The following is a 25,183-nucleotide window of genomic DNA, read 5'->3' as shown; positions in this document are numbered from 1 at the left end:
TCATCCGTGTGAATCTCCGCTGGACCCGCTCCAGTGCCAGTATGTCCTTCCTGAGGTGTGGGGCCCAAAATTGCTCACAGTACTCCAAATGGGGCCTAACCAGTGCTTTATAAAGCCTCAGAAGTACATCCCTGCTTTTGTATTCCAAGCCTCTTGAGATAAATGACAACATTACATTTGCTTTCTTAATTACGGACTCAACCTGCAAGTTTACCTTTAGAGAATCCTGGACTAGGACTCCCAAGTCCCTTTGCACTTTAGCATTATGAATTTTGTCACCGTTTAGAAAATAGCCCATGCCTCTATTCTTTTTTCCAAAGTGTACAACCTCGCACTTGCCCACGTTGAATTTCATCAGCCACTTCTTGGACCACTCTCCTAAACTGTCTAAATCTTTCTGCAGCCTCCCCACCTCCTCAATACTACCTGCCCCTCCACCTATCTTTGTATCATCGGCAAACTTGGCCAGAATGCTCCCAGTCCCGTCATCTAGATCGTTAATATATAAAGAGAACAGCTGTGGCCCCAACACTGAACCCTGCGGGACACCACTTGTCACCGGTTGCCATTCTGAGAAAGAACCTTTTATCCCAACTCTCTGCCTTCTGTCTGACAGCCAATCGTCAATCCATGTTAGTACCTTGCCTCGAATACCATGGGCCCTTATTTTACTCAGCAGTCTCCCGTGAGGCACCTTGTCAAAGGCCTTTTGGAAGTCAAGATAGATAACATCCATTGGCTCTCCTTGGTCTAACCTATTTGTTATCTCTTCAAAGAACTCTAACAGGTTTGTCAGGCACGACCTCCCCTTACTAAATCCATGCTGACTTGTCTTAATCCGACCCTGCACTTCCAAGAATTTAGAAATCTCATCCTTAACGATGGATTCTAGAATTTTGCCAACAACTGAGGTTAGGCTAATTGGCCTATAATTTTCCATCTTTTTTCTTGTTCCCTTCTTGAACAGTGGGGTTACAACAGCGATTTTCCAATCCTCTGGGACTTTCCCTGACTCCAGTGACTTTTGAAAGATCATAACTAACGCCTCCACTATTTCTTCAGCTATCTCCTTTAGAACTCTAGGATGTAGCCCATCTGGGCCCGGAGATTTATCAATTTTCAGACCTTTTAGATACAGTCAGTAACACAGGGTGCTGGGGGAGAGGGGCTACAGAGTGACAGTGTGTGGGAGCTGGATTAACATCAGTACAGACACAGTCAGTAACACAGGGTGCTGGGGGAGAGGGGTTACTGAGTGACAGTGTGAGGGAGCTGGATTAACATCAGTATAGATACAGTCAGTAACACAGGGTGCTGGGGGAGAGGGGTTACTGAGTGACAGTGTGAGGGAGCTGGATTGACATCAGTCGAGATACAGTCAGGAACACAGGGTGCTGGGGGAGAGGGATTACTCAGTCACAGTGTGAGGGATCTCGATTAACATCAGTGCAGATTCAGTCAGTAACACAGGGTGCTGGGGGAGAGGGGATACTGAGTGACAGTGTGAGGGAGCTGGTTTAACATCAGTGCAGATACAGTCAGTAACACAGGGTGCTGGGGGGAGAGGGGTTACTGAGTGAGTGTGAGGGAGCTGGTTTAACATCAGTGCAGATACAGTCAGTAACACAGGGTGCTGGGGGGGAGAGGGGTTACTGAGTGACAATGTGTGGGAGCTGGATTAACATCAATAGAGACACAGTCAGTAACACAGGTGCTGGGGGGAGAGGGGTGACTGAGTGACAGTGTGAGGGCGCTGGATTAACATGAGTACAGATACAGACAGTAACACAGGGTGCTGGGGGAGAGGGGTTACAGAGTGACAGTGTGAGGGAGCTGGATTAACATTAGCACAGATACAGTCAGTAACACAGGGTGCTGGGGGAGAGGGGTTACAGAGTGACAGTGTGAGGGAGCTGGATTAACATCAGTACAGATACAGTCAGTAACACAGAGTGCTGGGGGAGAGGGGTTACTGAGTGACAGTGTGAGGGAGCTGGACTAACATCAGTCAAGATACAGTCAGTAACACAGGGTGCTGGGGGAGAGGGGTTACTGAGTGACAGTGTGAGGGAGCTGGATTAACATCAGTACAGACACAGTCAGTAACACAGGGTGCTGGGGGAGAGGGGTTACTGAGTGACAGTGTGAGGGAGCTGGATTAACATTAGTACAGATACAGTCAGTAACACAGGGTGCTGGGGGAGATGGGTTACAGAGTGACAGTGTGAGAGAGCTGGATTAACATCAGTACAGATACAGTCAGGAACACAGGGTGCTGGGGGAGAGGGGTTACAGAGTGACAGTGTGAGGGAGCTGGATTAACATCAGTACAGACACAGTCAGTAACACAGGGTGCTGGGGGAGAGGCGTTACTGAGTGACAGTGTGAGGGAGCTGGATTAACATCAGTACAGATACAGTCAGTAACACAGTGTGCTGGGGGAGAGTGGTTAATGAGTGACAGTGTGAGGGAGCTGGATTAACATCAGTACAGACACAGTCAGGAACACAGGGTGCTGGGGGAGAGGGGTTACAGAGTGACAGTGTGAGGGAGCTGGATTAACATCAGTACAGACACAGGCAGTAACACAGGGTGCTGGGGGGAGAGGGGTTACTGAGTGACAGTGTGAGGGAGCTGGATTAACATCAGTACAGATACAGTCAGTAACACAGGGTGCTGGGGGAGAGGGGTTACTGAGTGACAGTGTGAGGGAGCTGGATTAACATCAGTACAGATACAGTCAGTAACACAGTGTGCTGGGGGAGAGGGGTTACTGAGTGACAGTGTGAGGGAGCTGGATTAACATCAGTACAGATACAGTCAGTAACACAGGGTGCTGGGGGGAGAGGGGTTACTGAGTGACAGTGTGAGGGAGCTGGATTAACATCAGTACAGACACAGTCAGTAACACAGGGTGCTGGGGGAGAGGGGTTACTGAGTGACAGTGTGAGGGAGCTGGATTAACATCAGTACAGATACAGTCAGTAACACAGGGTGCTGGGGGAGAGGGGTTACTGAGTGACAGTGTGAGGGAGCTGGATTAACATCAGTACAGATACAGTCAGTAACACAGGGTGCTGGGGGAGAGGGGTTACTGAGTGACAGTGTGAGGGAGCTGGATTAACATCAGTACAGATACAGTCAGTAACACAGGGTGCTGGGGGAGAGGGGTTACTGAGTGACAGTGTGAGGGAGCTGGATTAACATCATTAGAGACACAGTCAGTAACACAGGGTGCTGGGGAAGAGGGTTACAGAGTGACAGAGTGAGGGAGCTGGATTAACATCAGTACAGATACAGTCAGTAACACAGGGTGCTGGGGGAGAGGGGTTACTGAGTGACAGTGTGAGGGAGCTGGATTAACATCAGTACAGATACAGTCAGTAACACAGTGTGCTGGGGGAGAGGGGTTACTGAGTGACAGTGTGAGGGAACTGGATTAACATCAGTACAGATACAGTCAGTAACACAGGGTGCTGGGGGGAGAGGGGTTACTGAATTACAGTGTGAGGGAGTTGCATTAACATCAGTACAGATACAGTCAGTAACACAGGGTGCTGGGGGGAGAGGGGTTACTGAATTACAGTGTGAGGGAGCTGCATTAAGATCAGTACAGATACAGTCAGTAACACAGGGTGCTGGGTGGAGAGGGGTTACTGAGTGACAGTGTGAGGGAGCTGCATTAACATCAGTACAGACACAGTCAGTAACACAGGGTGCTGGGGGGAGAGGGGTTACTGAGTGACAGTGTGAGGGAGCTGCATTAAGATCAGTACAGACACAGTCAGTAACACAGGGTGCTGGGGGGAGAGAGGTTACTGAATTACAGTGTGAGGGAGCTGCATTAAGATCAGTACAGACACAGTCAGTAACGCAGTGTGCTGGGGGAGAGGGGTTACTGAGTGACAGTGTGAGGGAGCTGCATTAACATCAGTACAGACACAGTCAGTAACACACGGTGCTGGGGGGACAGGGGTTACTGAGTGACAGTATGAGGGAGCTGCATTAAGATCAGTACAGATACAGTCAGTAACACAGGGTGCTGGGGGAGAGGGGTTACTGAGTGACAGTGTGAGGGAGCTGGATTAACATCAGTACAGATACAGTCAGCAACACAGGGTGCTGGGGGAGAGGGGTTACTGAGTGACAGTGTGAGGGAGCTGAATTAACATCAGTACAGATACAGTCAGTAACACAGGGTGCTGGGGGAGAGGGGATACTGAGTGACAGTGTGAGGGAGCTGGATTAACATCAGTACAGATACAGTCAGTAACACAGGGTGCTGCGGGGAGAGGGGTTACTGAGTGACAGTGTGAGGGAGCTGGACTAACATCAGTCAAGATACAGTCAGTAACACAGGGTGCTGGGGGAGAGGGGTTACTGAGTGACAATGTGTTGGAGCTGGATTAACATCATTAGAGACACAGTCAGTAACACAGGTGCTGGCGGGGAGAGGGGTGACTGAGTGACAGTGTGAGGGAGCTGTACTAACATCAGTAGAGATACAGTCAGTAACACAGGGTGCTGGGAAAAGGGGTTACTGAGTGACAGTGTGAGGGAGCTGGACTAACATCAGTCAAGATACAGTCAGTAACACAGGGTGCTGGGGGAGAGGGGTTACTGAGTGACAGTGTGAGGGAGTTGGATTAACATCAGTACAGACACAGTCAGTAACACAGGGTTCTGGGGGAGAGGGGTTACTGAGTGACAGTGTGAGGGAGCTGGATTAACATTAGTACAGATACAGTCAGTAACACAGGGTGCTGGGGGAGAGGGGTTACAGAGTGACAGTGTGAGGGAGCTGGATTAACATCAGTACAGATACAGTCAGGAACACAGGGTGCTGGGGGAGAGGGGTTACAGAGTGACAGTGTGAGGGAGCTGGATTAACATCAGTACAGACACAGTCAGTAACACAGGGTGCTGGGGGAGAGAAGTTACTGACTGACAGTGTGAGGGAGCTGGATTAACATCAGTACAGATACAGTCAGTAACACAGTGTGCTGGGTGAGACGGGTTACTGAGTGACAGTGTGAGGGAGCTGGATTAACATCAGTACAGATACAGTCAGTAACACAGGGTGCTGGGGGAGAGGGGTGACAGAGTGACAGTGTGAGGGAGCTGGATTAACATCAGTACAGATTCAGTCAGTAACACAGGGTGCTGGGGCAGTGGGGATACTGAGTGACAGCGTGAGGGAGCTGCATTAACATCAGTACAGACACAGTCAGTAACACAGGGTGCTGGGGGGACAGGGGATACAGAATGACAGTGTGAGGGAGCTGCATTAACATCAGTACAGACACAGTCAGGAACACAGGGTGCTGGGGGGGAGAGGGATTACTGCGTGACAGTGTGAGGGAGCTGGATTAACATCAGTACAGATACAGTCAGTCACACAGGGTGCTGGGGAAGAGGGTTACTCAGTGACAGTGTGAGGGAGCTGGATTAACATCAGTCGAGATACAGTCAGGAACACAGGGTGCTGGGGGAGAGGGATTACTCAGTCACAGTGTGAGGGATCTGGATTAACATCAGTACAGATTCAGTCAGTAACACAGGGTGCTGGGGGAGAGGGGATGCTGAGTGACAGTGTGAGGGAGCTGGTTTAACATCAGTGCAGATACAGTCGGTAACACAGGGTGCTGGGGGGAGAGGGGTTACTGAGTGACAGTGTGAGGGATCTGGTTTAACATCAGTGCAGATACAGTCAGTAACACAGGGTGCTGGGGGCAGAGGGGTTACAGAGTGACAGTGTGAGGGAGCGGGATTAACATCAATAGAGACACAGTCAGTAACACAGGTGCTGGGGGGAGAGGGGTGACTGAGTGTCAGTGTGAGGGAGCTGGATTAACATTAGTACAGATACAGTCAGTAACACAGGGTGCTGGGGGAGAGGGGTTACAGAGTGACAGTGTGAGGGAGCGGGATTAACATCAGTACAGATACAGTCAGTAACACAGGGTGCTGGGGGAGAGGGGTTACTGAGTGACAGTGTGAGGGAGCTGGAATAACATCAGTACAGATACAGTCAGTAACACAGGGGCTGGAGTATGGGGGCGACTGAGTGTCAGTGTGAGGGAGCTGTACTAACATCAGTAGAGATACAGTCAGTAACACAGGGTGCTGGGGGAGAGGGGTTACTGAGTGACAGTGTGAGGGAACTGGATTAACATCAGTACAGACACAGTCAGTAACACAGGGTGCTGGGGGAGAGGGGTTACTGAGTGACAGTGTGAGGGAGCTGGATTAACATTAGTACAGATACAGTCAGTAACCCAGGGTCTGGGGGAGATGGGTTACAGAGTGACAGTGTGAGGGAGCTGGATTAACATCAGTACAGATACAGTCAGGAACACAGGGTGCTGGGGGAGAGGGGTTACATAGTGACAGTGTGAGGGAGCTGGATTAACATCAGTACAGACACAGTCAGTAACACAGGGTGCTGGTGGAGAGGCGTTACTGAGTGACAGTGTGAGGGAGCTGGATTAACATCAGTACAGATACAGTCAGTAACACAGTGTGCTGGGGGAGAGGGGTTACTGAGTGACAGTGTGAGGGAGCTGGATTAACATCAGTACAGACACAGTCAATAACACAGGGTGCTGGGGGAGAGGGGTTACTGAGTGACAGTGTGAGGGAGCTGGATTAACATCAGTACAGATTCAGTGAGTAACACAGGGTGCTGGGGGAGAGGGGTTACAGAGTGACAGTGTGAGGGAGCTGGATTAACATCAGTACAGATACAGTCAGGAACACAGGGTGCTGGGGGGAGAGGGATTACTGAGTGACAGTGTGAGGGAGCTGGATTAACATCAGTACAGATACAGTCAGTAACACAGGGTGCTGGGGAAGAGGGTTACTGAGTGACAGTGTGAGGGAGCTGGATTAACATCAGTCGAGATACAGTCAGGAACACAGGGTGCTGGGGGAGAGGGATTACTCAGTCACAGTGTGAGGGAGCTGGATTAACATCAGTACAGATTCAGTCAGTAACACAGGGTGCTGGGGGAGAGGGGATACTGAGTGACAGCGTGAGGGAGCTGGTTTAACATCAGTGCAGATACAGTCAGTAACACAGGGTGCTGGGGGGAGAGGGGTTACTGAGTGACAATGTGTGGGAGCTGGATTAACATCATTAGAGACACAGTCAGTAACACAGTTGCTGGGGGGAGAGGGGTGACTGAGTGACAGTGTGAGGGAGCTGAACTAACATCAGTCAAGATACAGTCAGTAACACAGGGTGCTGGGGGAGAGGGGTTACTGAGTGACAGTGTGAGGGAGCTGCATTAACATCAGTACAGACACAGTCAGTAACACAGGGTGCTGGGGGGACAGGGGTTACTGAGTGACAGTATGAGGGAGCTGCATTAAGATCAGTACAGATACAGTCAGTAACACAGGGTGCTGGGGGAGAGGGGTTACTGAGTGACAGTGTGAGGGAGCTGCATTAACATCAGTACAGACACAGTCAGTAACACAGGGTGCTGGGGGGACAGGGGTTACTGAGTGACAGTATGAGGGAGCTGCATTAAGATCAGTACAGATACAGTCAGTAACACAGGGTGCTGGGGGAGAGGGGATACTGAGTGACAGTGTGAGGGAGCTGGATTAACATCAGTACAGATACAGTCAGTAACACAGGGTGCTGGGAAAAGGGGTTACTGAGTGACAGTGTGAGGGAGCTGGACTAACATCAGTCAAGATACAGTCAGTAACACAGGGTGCTGGGGGAGAGGGGTTACTGAGTGACAGTGTGAGGGAGTTGGATTAACATCAGTACAGACACAGTCAGTAACACAGGGTTCTGGGGGAGAGGGGTTACTGAGTGACAGTGTGAGGGAGCTGGATTAACATTAGTACAGATACAGTCAGTAACACAGGGTGCTGGGGGAGAGGGGTTACAGAGTGACAGTGTGAGGGAGCTGGATTAACATCAGTACAGATACAGTCAGGAACACAGGGTGCTGGGGGAGAGGGGTTACAGAGTGACAGTGTGAGGGAGCTGGATTAACATCAGTACAGACACAGTCAGTAACACAGGGTGCTGGGGGAGAGAAGTTACTGACTGACAGTGTGAGGGAGCTGGATTAACATCAGTACAGATACAGTCAGTAACACAGTGTGCTGGGTGAGACGGGTTACTGAGTGACAGTGTGAGGGAGCTGGATTAACATCAGTACAGATACAGTCAGTAACACAGGGTGCTGGGGGAGAGGGGTGACAGAGTGACAGTGTGAGGGAGCTGGATTAACATCAGTACAGATTCAGTCAGTAACACAGGGTGCTGGGGGAGAGGGGATACTGAGTGACAGCGTGAGGGAGCTGCATTAACATCAGTACAGACACAGTCAGTAACACAGGGTGCTGGGGGAGAGGGGTGACAGAGTGACAGTGTGAGGGAGCTGGATTAACATCAGTACAGATTCAGTCAGTAACACAGGGTGCTGGGGGAGAGGGGATACTGAGTGACAGCGTGAGGGAGCTGCATTAACATCAGTACAGACACAGTCAGTAACACAGGGTGCTGGGGGGACAGGGGATACAGAATGACAGTGTGAGGGAGCTGCATTAACATCAGTACAGACACAGTCAGGAACACAGGGTGCTGGGGGGGAGAGGGATTACTGCGTGACAGTGTGAGGGAGCTGGATTAACATCAGTACAGATACAGTCAATCACACAGGGTGCTGGGGAAGAGGGTTACTCAGTGACAGTGTGAGGGAGCTGGATTAACATCAGTCGAGATACAGTCAGGAACACAGGGTGCTGGGGGAGAGGGATTACTCAGTCACAGTGTGAGGGATCTGGATTAACATCAGTACAGATTCAGTCAGTAACACAGGGTGCTGGGGGAGAGGGGATGCTGAGTGACAGTGTGAGGGAGCTGGACTAACATCAGTGCAGATACAGTCGGTAACACAGGGTGCTGGGGGGAGAGGGGTTCCTGAGTGACAGTGTGAGGGATCTGGTTTAACATCAGTGCAGATACAGTCAGTAACACAGGGTGCTGGGGGCAGAGGGGTTACAGAGTGACAGTGTGAGGGAGCGGGATTAACATCAATAGAGACACAGTCAGTAACACAGGTGCTGGGGGGAGAGGGGTGACTGAGTGTCAGTGTGAGGGAGCTGGATTAACATTAGTACAGATACAGTCAGTAACACAGGGTGCTGGGGGAGAGGGGTTACAGAGTGACAGTGTGAGGGAGCGGGATTAACATCAGTACAGATACAGTCAGTAACACAGGGTGCTGGGGGAGAGGGGTTACTGAGTGACAGTGTGAGGGAGCTGGAATAACATCAGTACAGATACAGTCAGTAACACAGGGGCTGGAGTATGGGGGCGACTGAGTGTCAGTGTGAGGGAGCTGTACTAACATCAGTAGAGATACAGTCAGTAACACAGGGTGCTGGGGGAGAGGGGTTACTGAGTGACAGTGTGAGGGAACTGGATTAACATCAGTACAGACACAGTCAGTAACACAGGGTGCTGGGGGAGAGGGGTTACTGAGTGACAGTGTGAGGGAGCTGGATTAACATTAGTACAGATACAGTCAGTAACCCAGGGTCTGGGGGAGATGGGTTACAGAGTGACAGTGTGAGGGAGCTGGATTAACATCAGTACAGATACAGTCAGGAACACAGGGTGCTGGGGGAGAGGGGTTACATAGTGACAGTGTGAGGGAGCTGGATTAACATCAGTACAGACACAGTCAGTAACACAGGGTGCTGGTGGAGAGGCGTTACTGAGTGACAGTGTGAGGGAGCTGGATTAACATCAGTACAGATACAGTCAGTAACACAGTGTGCTGGGGGAGAGGGGTTACTGAGTGACAGTGTGAGGGAGCTGGATTAACATCAGTACAGACACAGTCAATAACACAGGGTGCTGGGGGAGAGGGGTTATTGAGTGACAGTGTGAGGGAGCTGGATTAACATCAGTACAGATTCAGTCAGTAACACAGGGTGCTGGGGGAGAGGGGTTACAGAGTGACAGTGTGAGGGAGCTGGATTAACATCAGTACAGATACAGTCAGGAACACAGGGTGCTGGGGGGAGAGGGATTACTGAGTGACAGTGTGAGGGAGCTGGATTAACATCAGTACAGATACAGTCAGTAACACAGGGTGCTGGGGAAGAGGGTTACTGAGTGACAGTGTGAGGGAGCTGGATTAACATCAGTCGAGATACAGTCAGGAACACAGGGTGCTGGGGGAGAGGGATTACTCAGTCACAGTGTGAGGGAGCTGGATTAACATCAGTACAGATTCAGTCAGTAACACAGGGTGCTGGGGGAGAGGGGATACTGAGTGACAGCGTGAGGGAGCTGGTTTAACATCAGTGCAGATACAGTCAGTAACACAGGGTGCTGGGGGGAGAGGGGTTACTGAGTGACAATGTGTGGGAGCTGGATTAACATCATTAGAGACACAGTCAGTAACACAGTTGCTGGGGGGAGAGGGGTGACTGAGTGACAGTGTGAGGGAGCTGTACTAACATCAGTAGAGATACAGTCAGTAGCACAGGGTGCTGGGAAGTGGCGTTACAGAGTGACATTGTGAGGGAGCTGAACTAACATCAGTCAAGATACAGTCAGTAACACAGGGTGCTGGGGGAGAGGGGTTACTGAGTGACAGTGTGAGGGAGCTGGATTAACATCAGTACAGACACAGTCAGTAACACAGGGTGCTGGGGGAGAGGGGTTACTGAGTGACAGTGTGAGGGAGCTGGATTAACATCAGTACAGACACAGTCAGTAACACAGGGTGTTGGGGGAGAGCGGTTACTGAGTGACAGTGTGAGGGAGTTGGATTAACATCAGTGCAGATACAGTCAGTAACACAGGGTGCTGGGGGAGAGGGTTTACTCAGTCACAGTGTGAGGGAGCTGGATTAACATCAGTACAGATAGTCAGTAACATAGGGTGTTGGGGGAGAGGGGTTACTGAGTGACAGTGTGAGGGAGCTGGATTAACATCAGTACAGATGCAGTCAGTAACACAGGGTGCTGGGGGAGAGGGGTTACAGCGTAACAGTGTGAGAGAGTTGAATTGACATCAGTGCAGATACAGTCAGTAACACAGTGTGCTGGGGGAGAGGGATTACTGAGTGACAGTGTGAGGGAGTTGGACTAACATCAGTACAGATACAGTCAGTAACACAGGGTGCTGCGGGGAGAGGGGTTACTGAGTGACAGTGTGAGGGAGCTGGATTAACATCAGTACAGATACAGTCAGTAACACTGGGTGCTGCGGGGAGAGGGGTGACTCAGAGACTGTGCGAGGGTGCTGAATTAACATTAGTAAAGATACCGTCAGTAACACACGGTGTTATGGGGAGAGATTGAGCAGATTGGGTTTGTACTCGTTGGAGTTTAGAAGGCTGAGGGATGATCTTATAGAGGCCTATAAGATAATGAAAGGGCTGGATATGGTAGAAGTGGAGGGAATGTGGTGATATAAACAGGGCCTAGTTTTAAGGCTGATTAAATTGGATATCCTAAATTAAAGAATTGGGCACATTGAAATCAAACACAGTCAAACCGCAGGCAGGCCAATTGTACAATACACAAATGTGTCTGGGCCTGACCCATCAACCACCCATCAAAGGTCGTTACACTCTACTTGAGACTTAGCAGGAGATCATGGCACCTCATTGAAATGCATCGGTCTATTGTTAGAAGCCCAGATCGGGCCAGACTTTCTGTCACCAAGAGATCCTGTAGAAAGCTTACCTGATAACAAGTTTAACAACATGGAGATGGACACCTGGGGGGCGGACCCTGGTGTCCTGTCAGGCAGACATCAAGAAACCCACTGGGTATTGGAACCCCCTCCTGGGACCTCAGAGTAGTGTGAGGTAACGCATTTAGAAAAGGCAAATAAGCCGATGAAATACACAATAAATGGATGGATTGGGGAAAGAGAGGCCAAAGAAACAGAGATATGTTGGAATCCAGGACAAGCTGCATATACAGAATATTGGTCAAGGCATTAAATGTAAGAAGTTACATTAATCTTATCTTCTGTCTGCAAAAAATCCCTGTCTCTTCATTTCTGTGTAGTCTGTGTAATTTCTATCCCTGATCCTCTGCATCAATGAGATAGAAATTTCTTGCAACTTGCTGAAATGAAACAAATTGGAAATGTGATTGTCTCCCTTTTCAGTGAGGCTCACAGCTTTACCCTCTGTGTGAAAGCTGCTGCCCATCCTCAGCATGGAATTCAATTTAAACATTCCCCACTTACTGCAGAGAAGGGAGCGGCCCCATTCCAGGCATCAAATTCAACCAGTTTGACAACCTGCGGCTAATTCAACTGTCAACAAGTTTCATTCGAAATTTTACTTTAACTCTTCTTGTTCCAGAGATGTTCAGTAAATCCGTCAAATGATAAGAAACAAATTCCAACTGGGACTTCGGAATTTTGAGCAAACATTGATTTCCTGATATTTGTGGTTTCACCCCAGAGCCCAGGAGCCAGTTCCTTGTCAATGAGCTGAGAGAAGGACTGTTTCTATACATGGAGATTAACCGTTTAACTTCCAAACTGAATGATCTCTGAGCAACAATGGCTGCAGCTGTTGGGCAGTGAGCACGAACACTCCAGTTACATTTATTATTGTAAACCAGCAACAGAGACACCAAACACGGTGGATTCTGACCCAATGGAGTTATTCAAGAAGATGCTCAGAATTTCATTCACTCAGGATGACAAGTGAAGTGAATCTATGGCAGGTCATCGTCAACTGTCCTTATCGAGGATGACATCTACTCAGGGTAAATGGAGTTAAGATGCAGATGAGGCAAAATATAATTAATTAGAGGAATAGGCTCAAGGGGCAGAATAATTGCCTCCTGTAACTGTATTTAAATGTTGGTTGAATAATGAAGTGTGAAACTTCTGGAGGATTTGCACCTCCCTTTTAATCAGTTGATCTTGGATTGTTTATTTCAGATGGTGCAACATTTTTATTCAGAGAATGATCAGATAATCGGTTTCAAAGGTCAAACTTTAGAAACCATAGTTTGGCAAAAACACTTGCAATGTTCCATCCTGTGCCATTTATAGAATCAAGCCCCTAAACTTACTGATAGTTTTATTCTGGGTTCAACCAAAATCTCTGAACAAGAGATTTGCTGTCGATTGGTTTTATATATACATATTTGGAAATTACTGATTTATAACCTGACCCAATATGCTGAAGATTCTAGATCGGATCCACAAGGTTAAATATCAATTTTAATGTCAAATTGATAACAGTAAGACAGGTGAGAGCAGTGTGCTCTCTAACACTGCTTCCAACTCTCCATCTCTGTTGGGCGAGTCCCACTGGTTCTCCTGCACCCACCTGGCAGGACAAGACAACAACTCAGGTTGTTGTTTTACTGTGTGTAAATTACAGACAGTGTGGGCCTCCAAATGAAAAGAGAGAATCGAGCCAAAGTTTTGAGTCAGGATGACCCTTCATCAGAACTTTTATTTTAGCTCATACTTTAACATCCTAAGGCGTTCTATAAATATGTGAAGAGTAAAAGGATGAGACATGAAGGAATAGGGCCTATAAAACGTGAAGGCGGGAAAATCAGTACGGAACCAGTATAAATGGCAGAGGTGCTTAATGAGAATTTTGTCTCGGTTTTCACAGAGGAGAAGGACATGGGTGGATGTACTGTGGGCATGCGATGGACTGAAAAGATTGAGTATGTGGACTTTAACAAAGAGGTTGTGCTGGAATCTTTGAATGGCATCAAGAAAGATAAGTCGCCGGGTCCGGATGGGATGTACCCCAGGTTACTGTGGGAGGCGAGGGAAGAGATTGCAGAGCCTCTGGCGATAATCTTTGCATCGTCGATGGAGATGGGAGAGGTGCCGGAGGATTGGAGGATTGCGGATGTGGTTCCTATTTTCAAGAAGGGGAATAGGGATAGCCCAGGAAATTACCGACCGGTGAGTCTAACCTCAGTGGTTGGTAAGCTGATGGAGAAGATCCTGAGGGACAAGATTTATGAGCATTTGGAGAGGTTTAGTATGCTCAGGAATACTCAGCATGGCTTTGTAAAAGGCAGATCGTGCCTTACGAGCCTGGCGGAGTTCTTCGAAAATGTGACTAAACACATTGACAAAGGGAAAGCGGTAGATGTGGTTTATATGGATTTTAGCAAGGCGTTTGATAAGGTCCCCCATGCAAGGCTTCTAGAAAAAGTGAGAGGGCATGGGATCCAAGGGGCTGCTGCCCTGTGGATCCAGAACTGGTTTGCCCAAAGGAGGCAGAGAGTGTATATGGATGGGTCTTTTTCTAAATGGAGGTCGGTCACCAGTGGTGTGCCCCAGGGATCTGTTCTGGGACCCTTGCTGTTTGACATTTTCATAAATGACCTGGATGAGGAAGTGGACGGATGGGTTGGTAAGTTTGCCGACGACACGAAGGTTGGTGGGGTTGTGGATAGTCTGGAGGGATGTCAGAGGTTACAGAGGGACATAGATAGGATGCAAGACTGGGCGGAGAAGTGGCAGATGGACTTCAACCCAGATAAATGCATCGTGGTCCATTTTGGCAATTCAAATTGGATGAAGGAGTACAATATTAAGGGAAAGACTCTTAGTACTGTGGAGGATCAGAAGGACCTTGGGGTCCGGGTCCATAGGACTCTAAAATCGGCCCCGCAGATGGAGGAGGTGGTTAAGAAGACGTATGGTGTGCTGGCCTTTATCAATCGAGGGATTGAGTTTAGGAGCCCGGGGATAATGATGCAGCTCTATAAGACCCTTGTCAGACCCCACTTGGAGTACTGTGCTCAATTCTGGTCGCCTCACTATGGGAAGGATGTGGAAAAGATTGAAAGGGTGCAGAGGCGATTTACAAGGATGTTGCCTGGATTGAGTGGCATGTCTTATGAGGATAGGCTGAGGGAGCTCAGTCTTTTCTCCTTGGAGAGACTTAGGATGAGAGGAGACCTAATAGAGGTATATAAGATGTTGAGAGGCATAGATCGGGTGAACTCTCAGAGGCTTTTTCCCAGGGTGGAAATGTCTGCTACGAGAGGACACAGGTTATAGGTGCTGGGGGGTAGGTACAGGGGAAATGTTAGGCGGAAGTTTTTCACACAGAGGGTGGTGGGCGAGTGGAATCGGCTGCCGTCAGTGGTAGTGGAGGCAAACTCAATAGGGTATTTTAAGAAACTCCTGGATGAGTACATGGGACTTAATAGGATGGAGGGTTATAGGTAGGCCTAAAAGGTAGGGATATGTTCGGCACAACTTGTGGGGCCGAAGGGCCTGTTTTGTGCTGTAGTTTTCTATGTTTCTATGTTTAAGTTTCCTGACCTACTAGCTGTAATTGAATTAGAATTTGACTGTATTTAATTCTTAGAAATCAGGAACACAGAGAGACTAAGTGAGTTGGTAAAGCTACAGCACAAAAAAACCCTGCAAATCTATGAATAGTCAGTGTGAGGCCATCCACTTCAGTTCTGATGTTCTAGTAACAGCTAACTGCATTCTAATGTTCCAGTGCAGAGTTAGCTGCGTTCTAATTCAGTAGTTCCAGTGCACTTAGTTACAGGAGCTAAGTTCAGACATAATTGCCCCACTCCCATGAAGCACCTCAGCACAGCTCTGTGCAGTCAGGGTCAAGTGTGGGTCAAGACTGGCAGGCCCCTGTCACATTAGGATCTTCTTTGGGGTATGGATTTCTGGGGACACTATCCCCAGGGGGCACCGCAGGGGTGATCAGTGCCAGTAATAGGAATTTCTTCAAATGTGGACTTACCATCTTAGGAAACAACACCCTCCAAGCACTGGGTGCAATTGACCAAGAACTCGCAGAACTCAGACTATACACACAGCAAGCGAGATATGCAGTAGACTATCAGCTAGCCAGACAAGGAGGGGTATGCACCATCATCAAAGGAAAATGCATCACATATGTACACGACGAGACATTAAACATAACAGCAGCCATGTCCGGGATACAAAAGCAATTGGATAGCTTTAAACAGGGATTTACAGGGACTGATGGGTGGTTAGGGTGGCTGTTTAACACAGTTTGGGGAGCATACATTATGACGGGATTAATTTTAGTAGTAGCCATCCTGTTCACACTCTGCCTGGGCCTAACCTGTATTAAAGTGATATGTGCAAATATTGCATCAAGAATGCTACCCACTGCCAGTATCCAGATGCAAGAATTTAACCACACCACAGAGGAAGAGGAACAACGGCAAGGACGACATCTGTACAAGTCACTGTACCTCTCAAGATCGTCCATGGGGGGTCAGCCATGAATGGGACCCCCTGGACGAGAGGAGGGACTGAAGTAGGCCATTTTCCAAAAGCCATATTTTTATTATCTCATCAATATTCACCTCATTAAACATATTCATTTATTGGACTGATTGGCACCATTTATAACGTGCCCACAATGCAGAGGGGAACACCCGAATGGACATTCGTTTAAATCCCCCTCTGCACAGCTGAGAGACCTTTCATTTCAAAGCCGACAAAAGCTTTGCCCAGCAACAGCACGAAGCTGCATTTTAAACCGGCCTTTGGCCAGAAGATCGGGATATCTGCGAGTCAAGGCCTGGAGTGGGTTATATGGCATAACCGGACTGTCAATAAAATATTACAGGAATAAAATGGCCAAGGCAGGCAAAGAAACTTAATAAACTAGGATAAAAAGAATAAGAGATTAGATTAAATCCCCCTACACACAGCAGGACAAAATGACATTAACACCTAATCTCGCAAGCATAGAATACAGACACAAAACAGTAGAGATCGATGTAGATAAGGGGACACATCGAGAGGCTAATGGGAAACACATTAAAACACCGGGGCAAGAACAGGCAGTCCCATTAACACGGACACACACCATACAGATGCAAATTGACAAGTCTCTCCGGGAACTTCCTGACCAGACAGGCCATTTTATAAATATTGTAAAAATGTATGAGCAAATGTTCCCGCTCGAATTTGGATTCCTATAAATATCCAGAGCAAATGTATAACCATTGAGATCAACGTGGCCAAGCACTGTTTCTAAGCTGGCTACAGGGGTCTCCCTGGGTTCCCAGTAATTGTACATGAAAGAAAAACGCTTTGAACCTTGCCTTGCGACTCGACTTCCTTGAATGCACTGGTACAAGGGACTTTTCCCTACAACAAGATAGAGAGAGAGTAACAGAGAGAGGGAAGGAAAGGAATGGAGTGAGAGTCACAGAGAGGGAGAGGAAGTGATTGAGATAGAGTGTGTTCGGCAGAGTTCCTGCAATGCTGAGTACAATGGCCTTTTAAAGTACCACGCAGAACACAACAAATAGGAGCAGAAGTGGGCCATTCTGCTCCTCCCATTGATAAGATCATGGCTGATCTGACTGTGGCCTGAACTCTACTTTGCTGCGTGTCTCCCCATAATGCTCAACTCACTCTCTGGGGAAAGTGGTTAGCACTGCTGCTTCACAGCGCCGAGGACCTGGATTTGATACCCGGCTTGGGTCACTGTCTGTGCGGAGTTTGCATGTTCTCCCCGTGTCTGTGTAGGTTTCCTCCGGGTGCTCCGGTTTCCTCCCATATTCTGAAAGACGTGCTGGTTCGGTGCATTGATCCGAACAGGCGCCAACTAGAGGAATTTCACAGTAACTTCATTGCAGTGTTAATGTAAGACTGACTTGTGACCAATAAATGAATTTTAACTTTGACTTCTAAACACTAACCACCCCCTGAGAGAACAAATTATTCCTCCTCATCTCCATCTTTAATGGGAGCTGTATGAATTTTAAACTGTGCCCTCCCTGATACTAGATTCCCCCATGTTGGCCCTGTTCTGTGATAATACAGATGTTTAAAGATTATTCAGTAGTTCTTTAAGGATAGCAGACACAGGGAAAGAAGAAGTGACTCTGTACACAACAGATATATTTCAAGGGTATATATATGAGTGGGCAGTAATCTTCTCTCAGAATCAGACAGATTGTGGGTTCAGCTCAGAGCCTCAAATACTAGGCCCTCAGCATCGATCAGAGACTCCGAACACAGCATGATGGGAGAGCGGACAAAGGAAACTGGTGTTGAATTTGTGAGCCTTGCTTTGTGGGAAGCTTTAGTGCTTGGGGAGAATGTCAACTTCTGAATGGACCTACCATATATTAAGCTGATCTTTCACTACACACTATCGGTAACTGCAACACTATATTCTGCACCCTTTCCTCTCCTTCTCCCCTGTGTACTCTATGAACGGTATGTTTTGTCTGTATAGCGCACAAGAAACAATACTTTTCACTGCATCCCAATACAAATCAATCAAATCAAATCCAATTAACACGGTGAAGTTTGGACCCTGTGGGGTGACAGTTGTCTGAATACAGATTCTATCTTATTGTAACATTCAGGTACCACGTGTACTGAGCTCACCAGCGTTCTGTCTGTATTGTGTGAATCCAGTCTTGAAATATCCACTAATATTGCTAATTCTGCCAAAACAGAAACAGAAAGAGTGTTTGAATTCTCCGTGATTAGAGCCCTTAATGATAAACAACATGGTGGATGAGAGGGATAGAGAGAGAGAGGAAGAGATACAGAGTAACAGAGAGGTCGGGAGAATGAGAGAGAGCAATGCAGAGAGTAACAGTTGTCTGAATACAGATTCTATCTTATTGTAACATTAAGCTACCACATGTACTGAGCTCACCAGCATTTGCAGAAGCCATTATATAAATACTGTTCTGTCTGTATTGTGTGAATCCAATCTTGAAATTTGCACTCATGTTGCTAATTCTGCCAAGACAGAAACAGAAAGAGTGTTTGAATTCTCCGTGATTAGAGCCCTTAATGATAAACAACATGGTGGATGAGAGGGATAGAGAGAGAGAGGAAGAGAGAGAGAGATGGAGCGATGCAGAGTAACAGAGAGATAGGGAGAGGGAGCAATGCAGAGAGTAACAGTTAGACAGTGAGGAATAGAGATTAATTCAGATGGATAGTGAGTGACAGGGGAGTCCGAGACACTCCATAAGCAAGGTAAAGATTTGAAAATGGAGGAGTGTTTCTTATCCACTTATAATAGATAATCCACACTCACACCACTCACATTTCACACTCTCTGCTCAGTCCTGTGTTGGGGGGTGTTGAGTGTCGGATCAGTGTTTGCTTTTCTCAAACCGCACTGATATTCCCAACAAGGGCAAGAGGTTTGTGTTTAAAAATGTAAACATTTAAAAGCAAAACTAGACCGGATTTGGTTAAATCTCATGGGATCCAGGATGAGGTGGCCAAATGGATACAAAATTGGTTGATGACAGAAGACAGAAGGTGGTTGTCGAGGGTTGTTCTATTTTCAAACTGGAGGCCTGTGACCAGCCTCAGGGATCGGTGCTGGGTCCCCTGCTATTTGTAATTTATATTAATAATTTAGATGAGAATTTAGGAGGCATGGTTAGTAATTTTGCAGATGACACCAGGATTTGTGGCATAGTGGACAGTGAAGAAAGTTATCTCGGATTGCAACGGGATCTTGATCATTTGATCGAGTGGGCTGATGAATGGTGGATGGAGTTTAATTTAGATAAACGCAAGGTGATGCACTTTGGTAGATCGAACCAGCGCACTACTTAGTTAGTGGTAGGGCATTGGTGAGAGTTATAGAACAGAGATCTAGGCGTACAGATTCATAGCTCCTTGAAAGTGGAGTCACAATGGATAGAGTGGTGAAGAAGGCATTCCACATGCTTGGTTTCATTGGTCAGAATACTGAATGGGATTTGGGACATCATGTTGAAGTTGTACAAGACATTGGGTAAGGCCACACTTGGAATACTGTGTACTGTTCTGGTCACCCTATTATACCAAGGATATTACTAAACTAGGAAGTGTGCAGAAAAGAACTACTGGGATACTGCAGGGTCTTGATGGTTTGAGTTATAAGCAGAGGCTGCAAAGACTGGGACATTTTCTCCTGGAGCATAGGAGGCTTCGGGGTGGTCGAACAGTGGCCTCGCTGGATTCACTCTGTCCTTTCAGATTCAGTCTCACAGGCCTGGCTGTGTTCACTGTGTCCTTTGAGATTCAGTGTCACAAGCCTGGCTGGGATCACTCTATCCTTCGAGATTCAGTGTCACAGGCATTGCTGGGTTCTGTCTGTCGCTTGAGATACAGTCCCATATGCCTGGCTGGATTCACTCTGTTCTTTAGGATTCAGTGTCACAGGCCTGGCTGGGTTCAGTGCCAGGTTCACAGGAGTGCCCGTGTCAATTAGTAGTTCCCTCTCGCTCGATTTGAAGTCCCAACTATCTCAATTTGGAGTGCCCCCTATCTCGATTGCGAGTGACCCTCTAACGATTAGGAGTGTCCCATCTTGATTTGGAGTGTCCTGATCTGCAATAAGGGAGCCTTCTATCTCGATTAGGAATGCCCCCCTGTTTAGATTTGGACCAGTGACTATTTCAGTGAGGTGTGCCCCCCGTCATTTCTGAGTGTCCCCGGTCAATTAGGAACGCTGCCTACCTCGATTAGGTCTGCCCCTCCCTCGATTAGGAGTGCCCCGTATCTCGAATGATGGAGCCTTCTATATCAGTTCGGGGTGCCTCCTATTTAGATTTGGAGCAGCGACTAATTCAATTAGCAGTCCCCCCCCCATCGCCATTGGCAGTGCCCCCCTCCCCGTTGCCGTTAGCAGTGCCCCGCCGTCGCCGTTAGCAGTGCCCCCCTCCCCCCGTCACCGTTAGCAGTGTCCCCCCGTCACCGTTAGCAGTGCCCCCCCCGCCGCCGTTAGCAGTGCCCCCCCGCCCCTGTCACCGTTAGCAGTGACCCCTCCCCCCATCGCTGTTAGCAGTGCCCCCCCATCTCGATTGGGAGCACGCCGTATCTCGAATAAGAGAGACTTCTATCCCGATTAGGTGTGCTCCCATTTAGATTTAGAGCAGTGACAGTTTCAATTCTGAGTGCCCGCATATCAGCTCGCACTGCTCCTGTCAATGAGGAGTGCCCAGGTGAATCACAAGTGCCCCCAATTTCAGTTTGGAATGCCCCCATCTTGATTACATGCGCCCTTATCTCGATTAGAAGGCCATGGACCAAATCCTGAGTGGAATGACAAGAATCCAGACTTACCTGGATGAGATCTTGCTCATGGATTTGACTATTTTCCCAGTACTTGGAGAATACCTTAGAGGTTGCAGGAGCACGGCCTGCAAATCAAGAGAGAAATATGAGTTCTTCAAGGACTCCATTGAATGCCTGGGTCATGAAATGGATTGCACAAGGCCCAAGATGGAGGTCATCATGAAAGCCCCAAGACCAGACAATGTGTCCCAATTCAGGTGATTTTTGGGTCTAATTGTTGTACCTGTTAATCTCAGATACTTTCAACCAGTTTACTTACTCCAAGGTTTTACCCCGGTGCCCTTATTTGCAAGGTGGACAAGGACAAACATAAGTAAAGATTCAACAAGTTTATTAAATAACACTATTAACCCTTAAATTACCCACATAAAACAAGAGGATACCCCAGCAGATTCAAGTATACTACCCGTAAAGATGCTTTGGTTAAACTGCAGGCCCGATTCTCTGAGTCCCTCTGGTCTGTCGTCACGAAGGTGAGTCTCGATGGCCGCTTCTTCCTTCCTTCCTTCCTTCCTTCTCTGGTCAGTCTTCCGAATGGTCACGGCTGTCTCCCCTGTCGAGTCTTCGCTCCTTGTGCCTCTGAGTGTGTCCCTTTATCCCCAGCCTGCTTGCCTTTCCAGAAACTTCTCTGGCTTCTGGCCAATGAGGTCCCAGGAGGGGGTTCCAATACCCAGTGGGTTTCTTGATGTCTGCCTGACAGGACACCAGGGTCCGCCCCGCAGGTGTCCATCTCCATGTTGTTAAACTTGTTATCAGGTAAGCTTTCTACAGGATCTCTTGGTGACAGAAAGTCTGGCCCGATCTGGGCTTCTAACAATAGACCGATGCATTTCAATGAGGTGCCATGATCTCCTGCTAAGTCTCAAGTAGAGTGTAACGACCTTTGATGGGTGGTTGATGGGTCAGGCCCAGACACATTTGTGTATTGTACAATTGGCCTGCCTGCGGTGTGACTGTGATTGATTTCAATGTGCCCAATTCTTCAATTTAGGATATCCAATTTTATCAGCCTTAAAACTAGGCCCTGTTTATATCACCACATAATCAATTACTATGACAAGCTCATTCCGGATCTGGCGACAGCATTGAAACTGATGCTCCAGTTGCTGGTGAAAGGAGAGCCGTGGAAGTGAATTAAAAATAGGAGGCTTCTCTGGTGCTAAAGCAGGCTTTGAAGAGATTGGAAATGCGAGTTCAATTTAACCCAAAGTTACCGCTGCACCTTAAATGCGACGCCTCGCCCAATGGGATTGGGGTTGTCCTGTCTCACGTTATGTCAAACGGAGTGGAAGATCCATAGTATTCGCTTCTAGATCATTGACGAAAGCTGAGGAAAAGTTTGCTCGGGTGGAAAAAGGAGGCTGAGGCATCGTCTTTGCATCAAGAAATTAAAAGCTCTGCCATGATGATGTTGTGACGGAGCTCGAAGGGCTGAATTACTGACTCCCATTCATAATTCCTAAATTTTATCTTCCATCCTTGGACTATTCACTGGGATACCGTCCATGGCAGCAGTTTGATTGCAGAGGTGGGTGTTGGTGCTGTCAGTCAGAGAAACACGGCAATGCGGATGCTCTGTCAAGGCTGCCTTTGCCTGGAGATAAAGATGTTCCCGCTGGAATGTGCACACAATGCATTTCACACAAGAAGATAAAGTTCCGGTAACCGCTAACCAGTTACCCGGAATGATCCGGTTATGAGGCAGGGTGTGCAACTTGTCCAGAGAGGGACGACGAGTAGAAAGCACCTGGAGTTACAGCGGTAAATGTGCGGAAGCTGGGAGTTGTCGGTGTTGCTGGATGTTTATTCTGGGCTATGAGAGCCTCAATCCCCCATCATTAAGAGGAAAGGTGCTGGAACGGGAGCACCAAGAGCACCCGGGGGTGCTGCCAATGGAAGAAACAACAAGAAGCTGTATGTGGTGCTGGGGTTGAAAGTGGGATGGTGCGAATGCTGCGCTTGGGGACGGAAGGTGCCGCCCTTGCTGCCTCTTGCTGGCTGGAATGGCAGCGAATCCACAGCGAGTCGCTGCTTCATCACAATCTGCCCGACTCCACCCACACTGGCTGTCAATCACTCTGCTGGAGCGGCTTCCTATTGGCTGTGTTCAGCTGATGGACAGCAGAATGGACCAATGGAGAATGAGGGTGCAGTGATGGATTGTGCAATGAATCAATAAGGCTTTTGACAAGGTACCACATGGCAGGTTGTTGCACAACCTACATCATGGGACCCAGGGTGAGGTAGTTAAATGGATACAAAATTGGCTTGATGACAGAAGCCAGTGAATGGTTGTCCAGTGTTGTTTTTCAAACTGGAGGCCTGTGACCAGCGGTGTCCTCTGGGATCAGTGCTGGGTCCACTGTTATTTGTCATTTATATTAATGATTTGGATGAGAATATAGGAGGCATGGTTGGTAAGTTTGCAGATGACACCAAGATTGGTCGCACAGTGGACAGTGAAGAAGGTTATCTCGGATTGCAATGGGATCTTGATCAATTGGGCCAGTGGGCTGACGAATGGCAGATGGAGTTTAATTTGGACAAATGCGAGGTGATGCATTTTGGTAGATTGATCCAGGGCAGGACTTACTCAGTTAATGGTAGGGTGTTGGGGAGAGTTACGGAACAAAGAGATCTCGGGTACGGGTTCATGGCTCCTTGAAAGTGGAGTCACAGGTGGACAGAGTGGTGAGGAAGGCATTCGGCATGCCTGGTTTCATTGGTCAGAACATTGAATACAGGAGTTGGGACGTCTTGTTGAAGTTGTACAAGACATTGGTAAGGCCCCACTTGGAATACTGTGTACAGTTCTGGTCACCCTATTATAGAAAGGATATTATTAAACTAGAAAGAGTGCAGAAAAGATTTACTGGGATGCTACCGGGACTTGATGGATTGAGTTCGAAGGAGGAGTTGGATAGACTGGGACTTTTTTCTTTGGAGCGTAGGAGGCTGAGGGGTGATCTTATAGAGGTCTATAAAATAATGAGGGCACAGATCAGCTGGATAGTTCATGTCTTTTCCCAAAGGTCGGGGAGTCTAAACCTTAGAGGGCAGAGGTTGAAGGTGAGAGAGGCAATTATTTCACACAGAGGGTGGTGAGTGTCTGGAACGAGCTGCCAGAGGGAGGAGTAGAGGTGGGGACAATTGTCTTTTAAAAAGCATTTAGTTAGATGGGTATAGAGGGATATGGGCCAAATGTGGGCAATTGGGACGAGTTTCGGGGTTTAAAAACAGGGGCAGCCTGGACAAGTTGGGCTGAAGGGCCTGTTTCCATGCTGTATGTAAATCTGAATGATGACGCAATGAGGTGCCGCCCACTCAGTGACGTGGCTGGAAGCGGCCGTTAAACGGTTTCCGCGCGCGGCTGGAGGGGGCGTTCTGACGTCACTGCCGACGCTCAGCACGTGACCTGGATCTGGCCAATCGGCGAGCGGACAAACAGCCGCCGCCGTCTCGAGTGCGGAGTTCAGGCGCCGCGCCGTTTCTCACTGCGTGTGCGGGGCTTTCCCAGCGGCGTTTCTCACTGCGTGTGCGGGCTTTCCCAGCGGCGTTTCTCACTGCGTGTGCGGGGCTTTCCCAGCGGCGTTTCTCACTGCGTGTGCGGGGCTTTCCCAGCGGCGTTTCTCACTGCGTGTGCGGGGCTTTCCCAGCGGCGTTTCTCACTGCGTGTGCGGGGCTTTCCCAGCGGCGTTTCTCACTGCGTGTGCGGGGCTTTCCCAGCGGCGTTTCTCACTGCGTGTGCGGGCTTTCCCAGCGGCGTTTCTCACTGCGTGTGCGGGGCTTTCCCAGCGGCGTTTCTCACTGCGTGTGCGGAGCTTTCCCAGCGGCGTTTCTCACTGCGTGTGCGGGGCTTTCCCAGCGGCGTTTCTCACTGCGTGTGCGGGGCTTTCCCAGCGGCGTTTCTCACTGCGTGTGCGGGGCTTTCCCAGTGACGTTCACACCGAATTTTTGAATAACGGTAAGGAATGAAATAAGAGAAAAAGTCTCCACTTCAGCGGCGCCGACTCTCGCTGACTGGGATTGTCCCCAGTGGCAGCGAGTCGCTGCTTCATCACAATC

The 25,183-nt window shown here is 48.5% G+C and overlaps 1 protein-coding gene across 1 annotated transcript in view; it reads right to left on the bottom strand.

Annotated features, from left to right (window-relative positions):
- The window catches only part of LOC144487621 (uncharacterized), a 48,469-nt gene extending 25,324 nt beyond the window's left edge, over positions 1-23,145 (bottom strand). Inside the window, exons 1-4 of the mRNA XM_078205706.1 lie at positions 21,525-23,145; positions 21,107-21,183; positions 18,690-18,775; positions 18,413-18,471 (exon numbers count right to left, since the gene is read on the bottom strand). Of these exons, the coding sequence (XP_078061832.1) occupies positions 18,413-18,471; positions 18,690-18,775; positions 21,107-21,126 (165 nt within the window). The 5' untranslated portion in view covers positions 21,127-21,183; positions 21,525-23,145. The remainder of the gene's footprint in view (positions 1-18,412; positions 18,472-18,689; positions 18,776-21,106; positions 21,184-21,524) is intronic.
- Positions 23,146-25,183: the final 2,038 nt, after the last annotated feature.

This window comes from Mustelus asterias, unplaced genomic scaffold (genome assembly GCF_964213995.1).
Source record: "Mustelus asterias unplaced genomic scaffold, sMusAst1.hap1.1 HAP1_SCAFFOLD_929, whole genome shotgun sequence".
Classification (NCBI taxonomy): Eukaryota; Metazoa; Chordata; class Chondrichthyes; order Carcharhiniformes; family Triakidae; genus Mustelus; species Mustelus asterias.
This window is presented reverse-complemented; position numbering and strand designations above follow the sequence as displayed.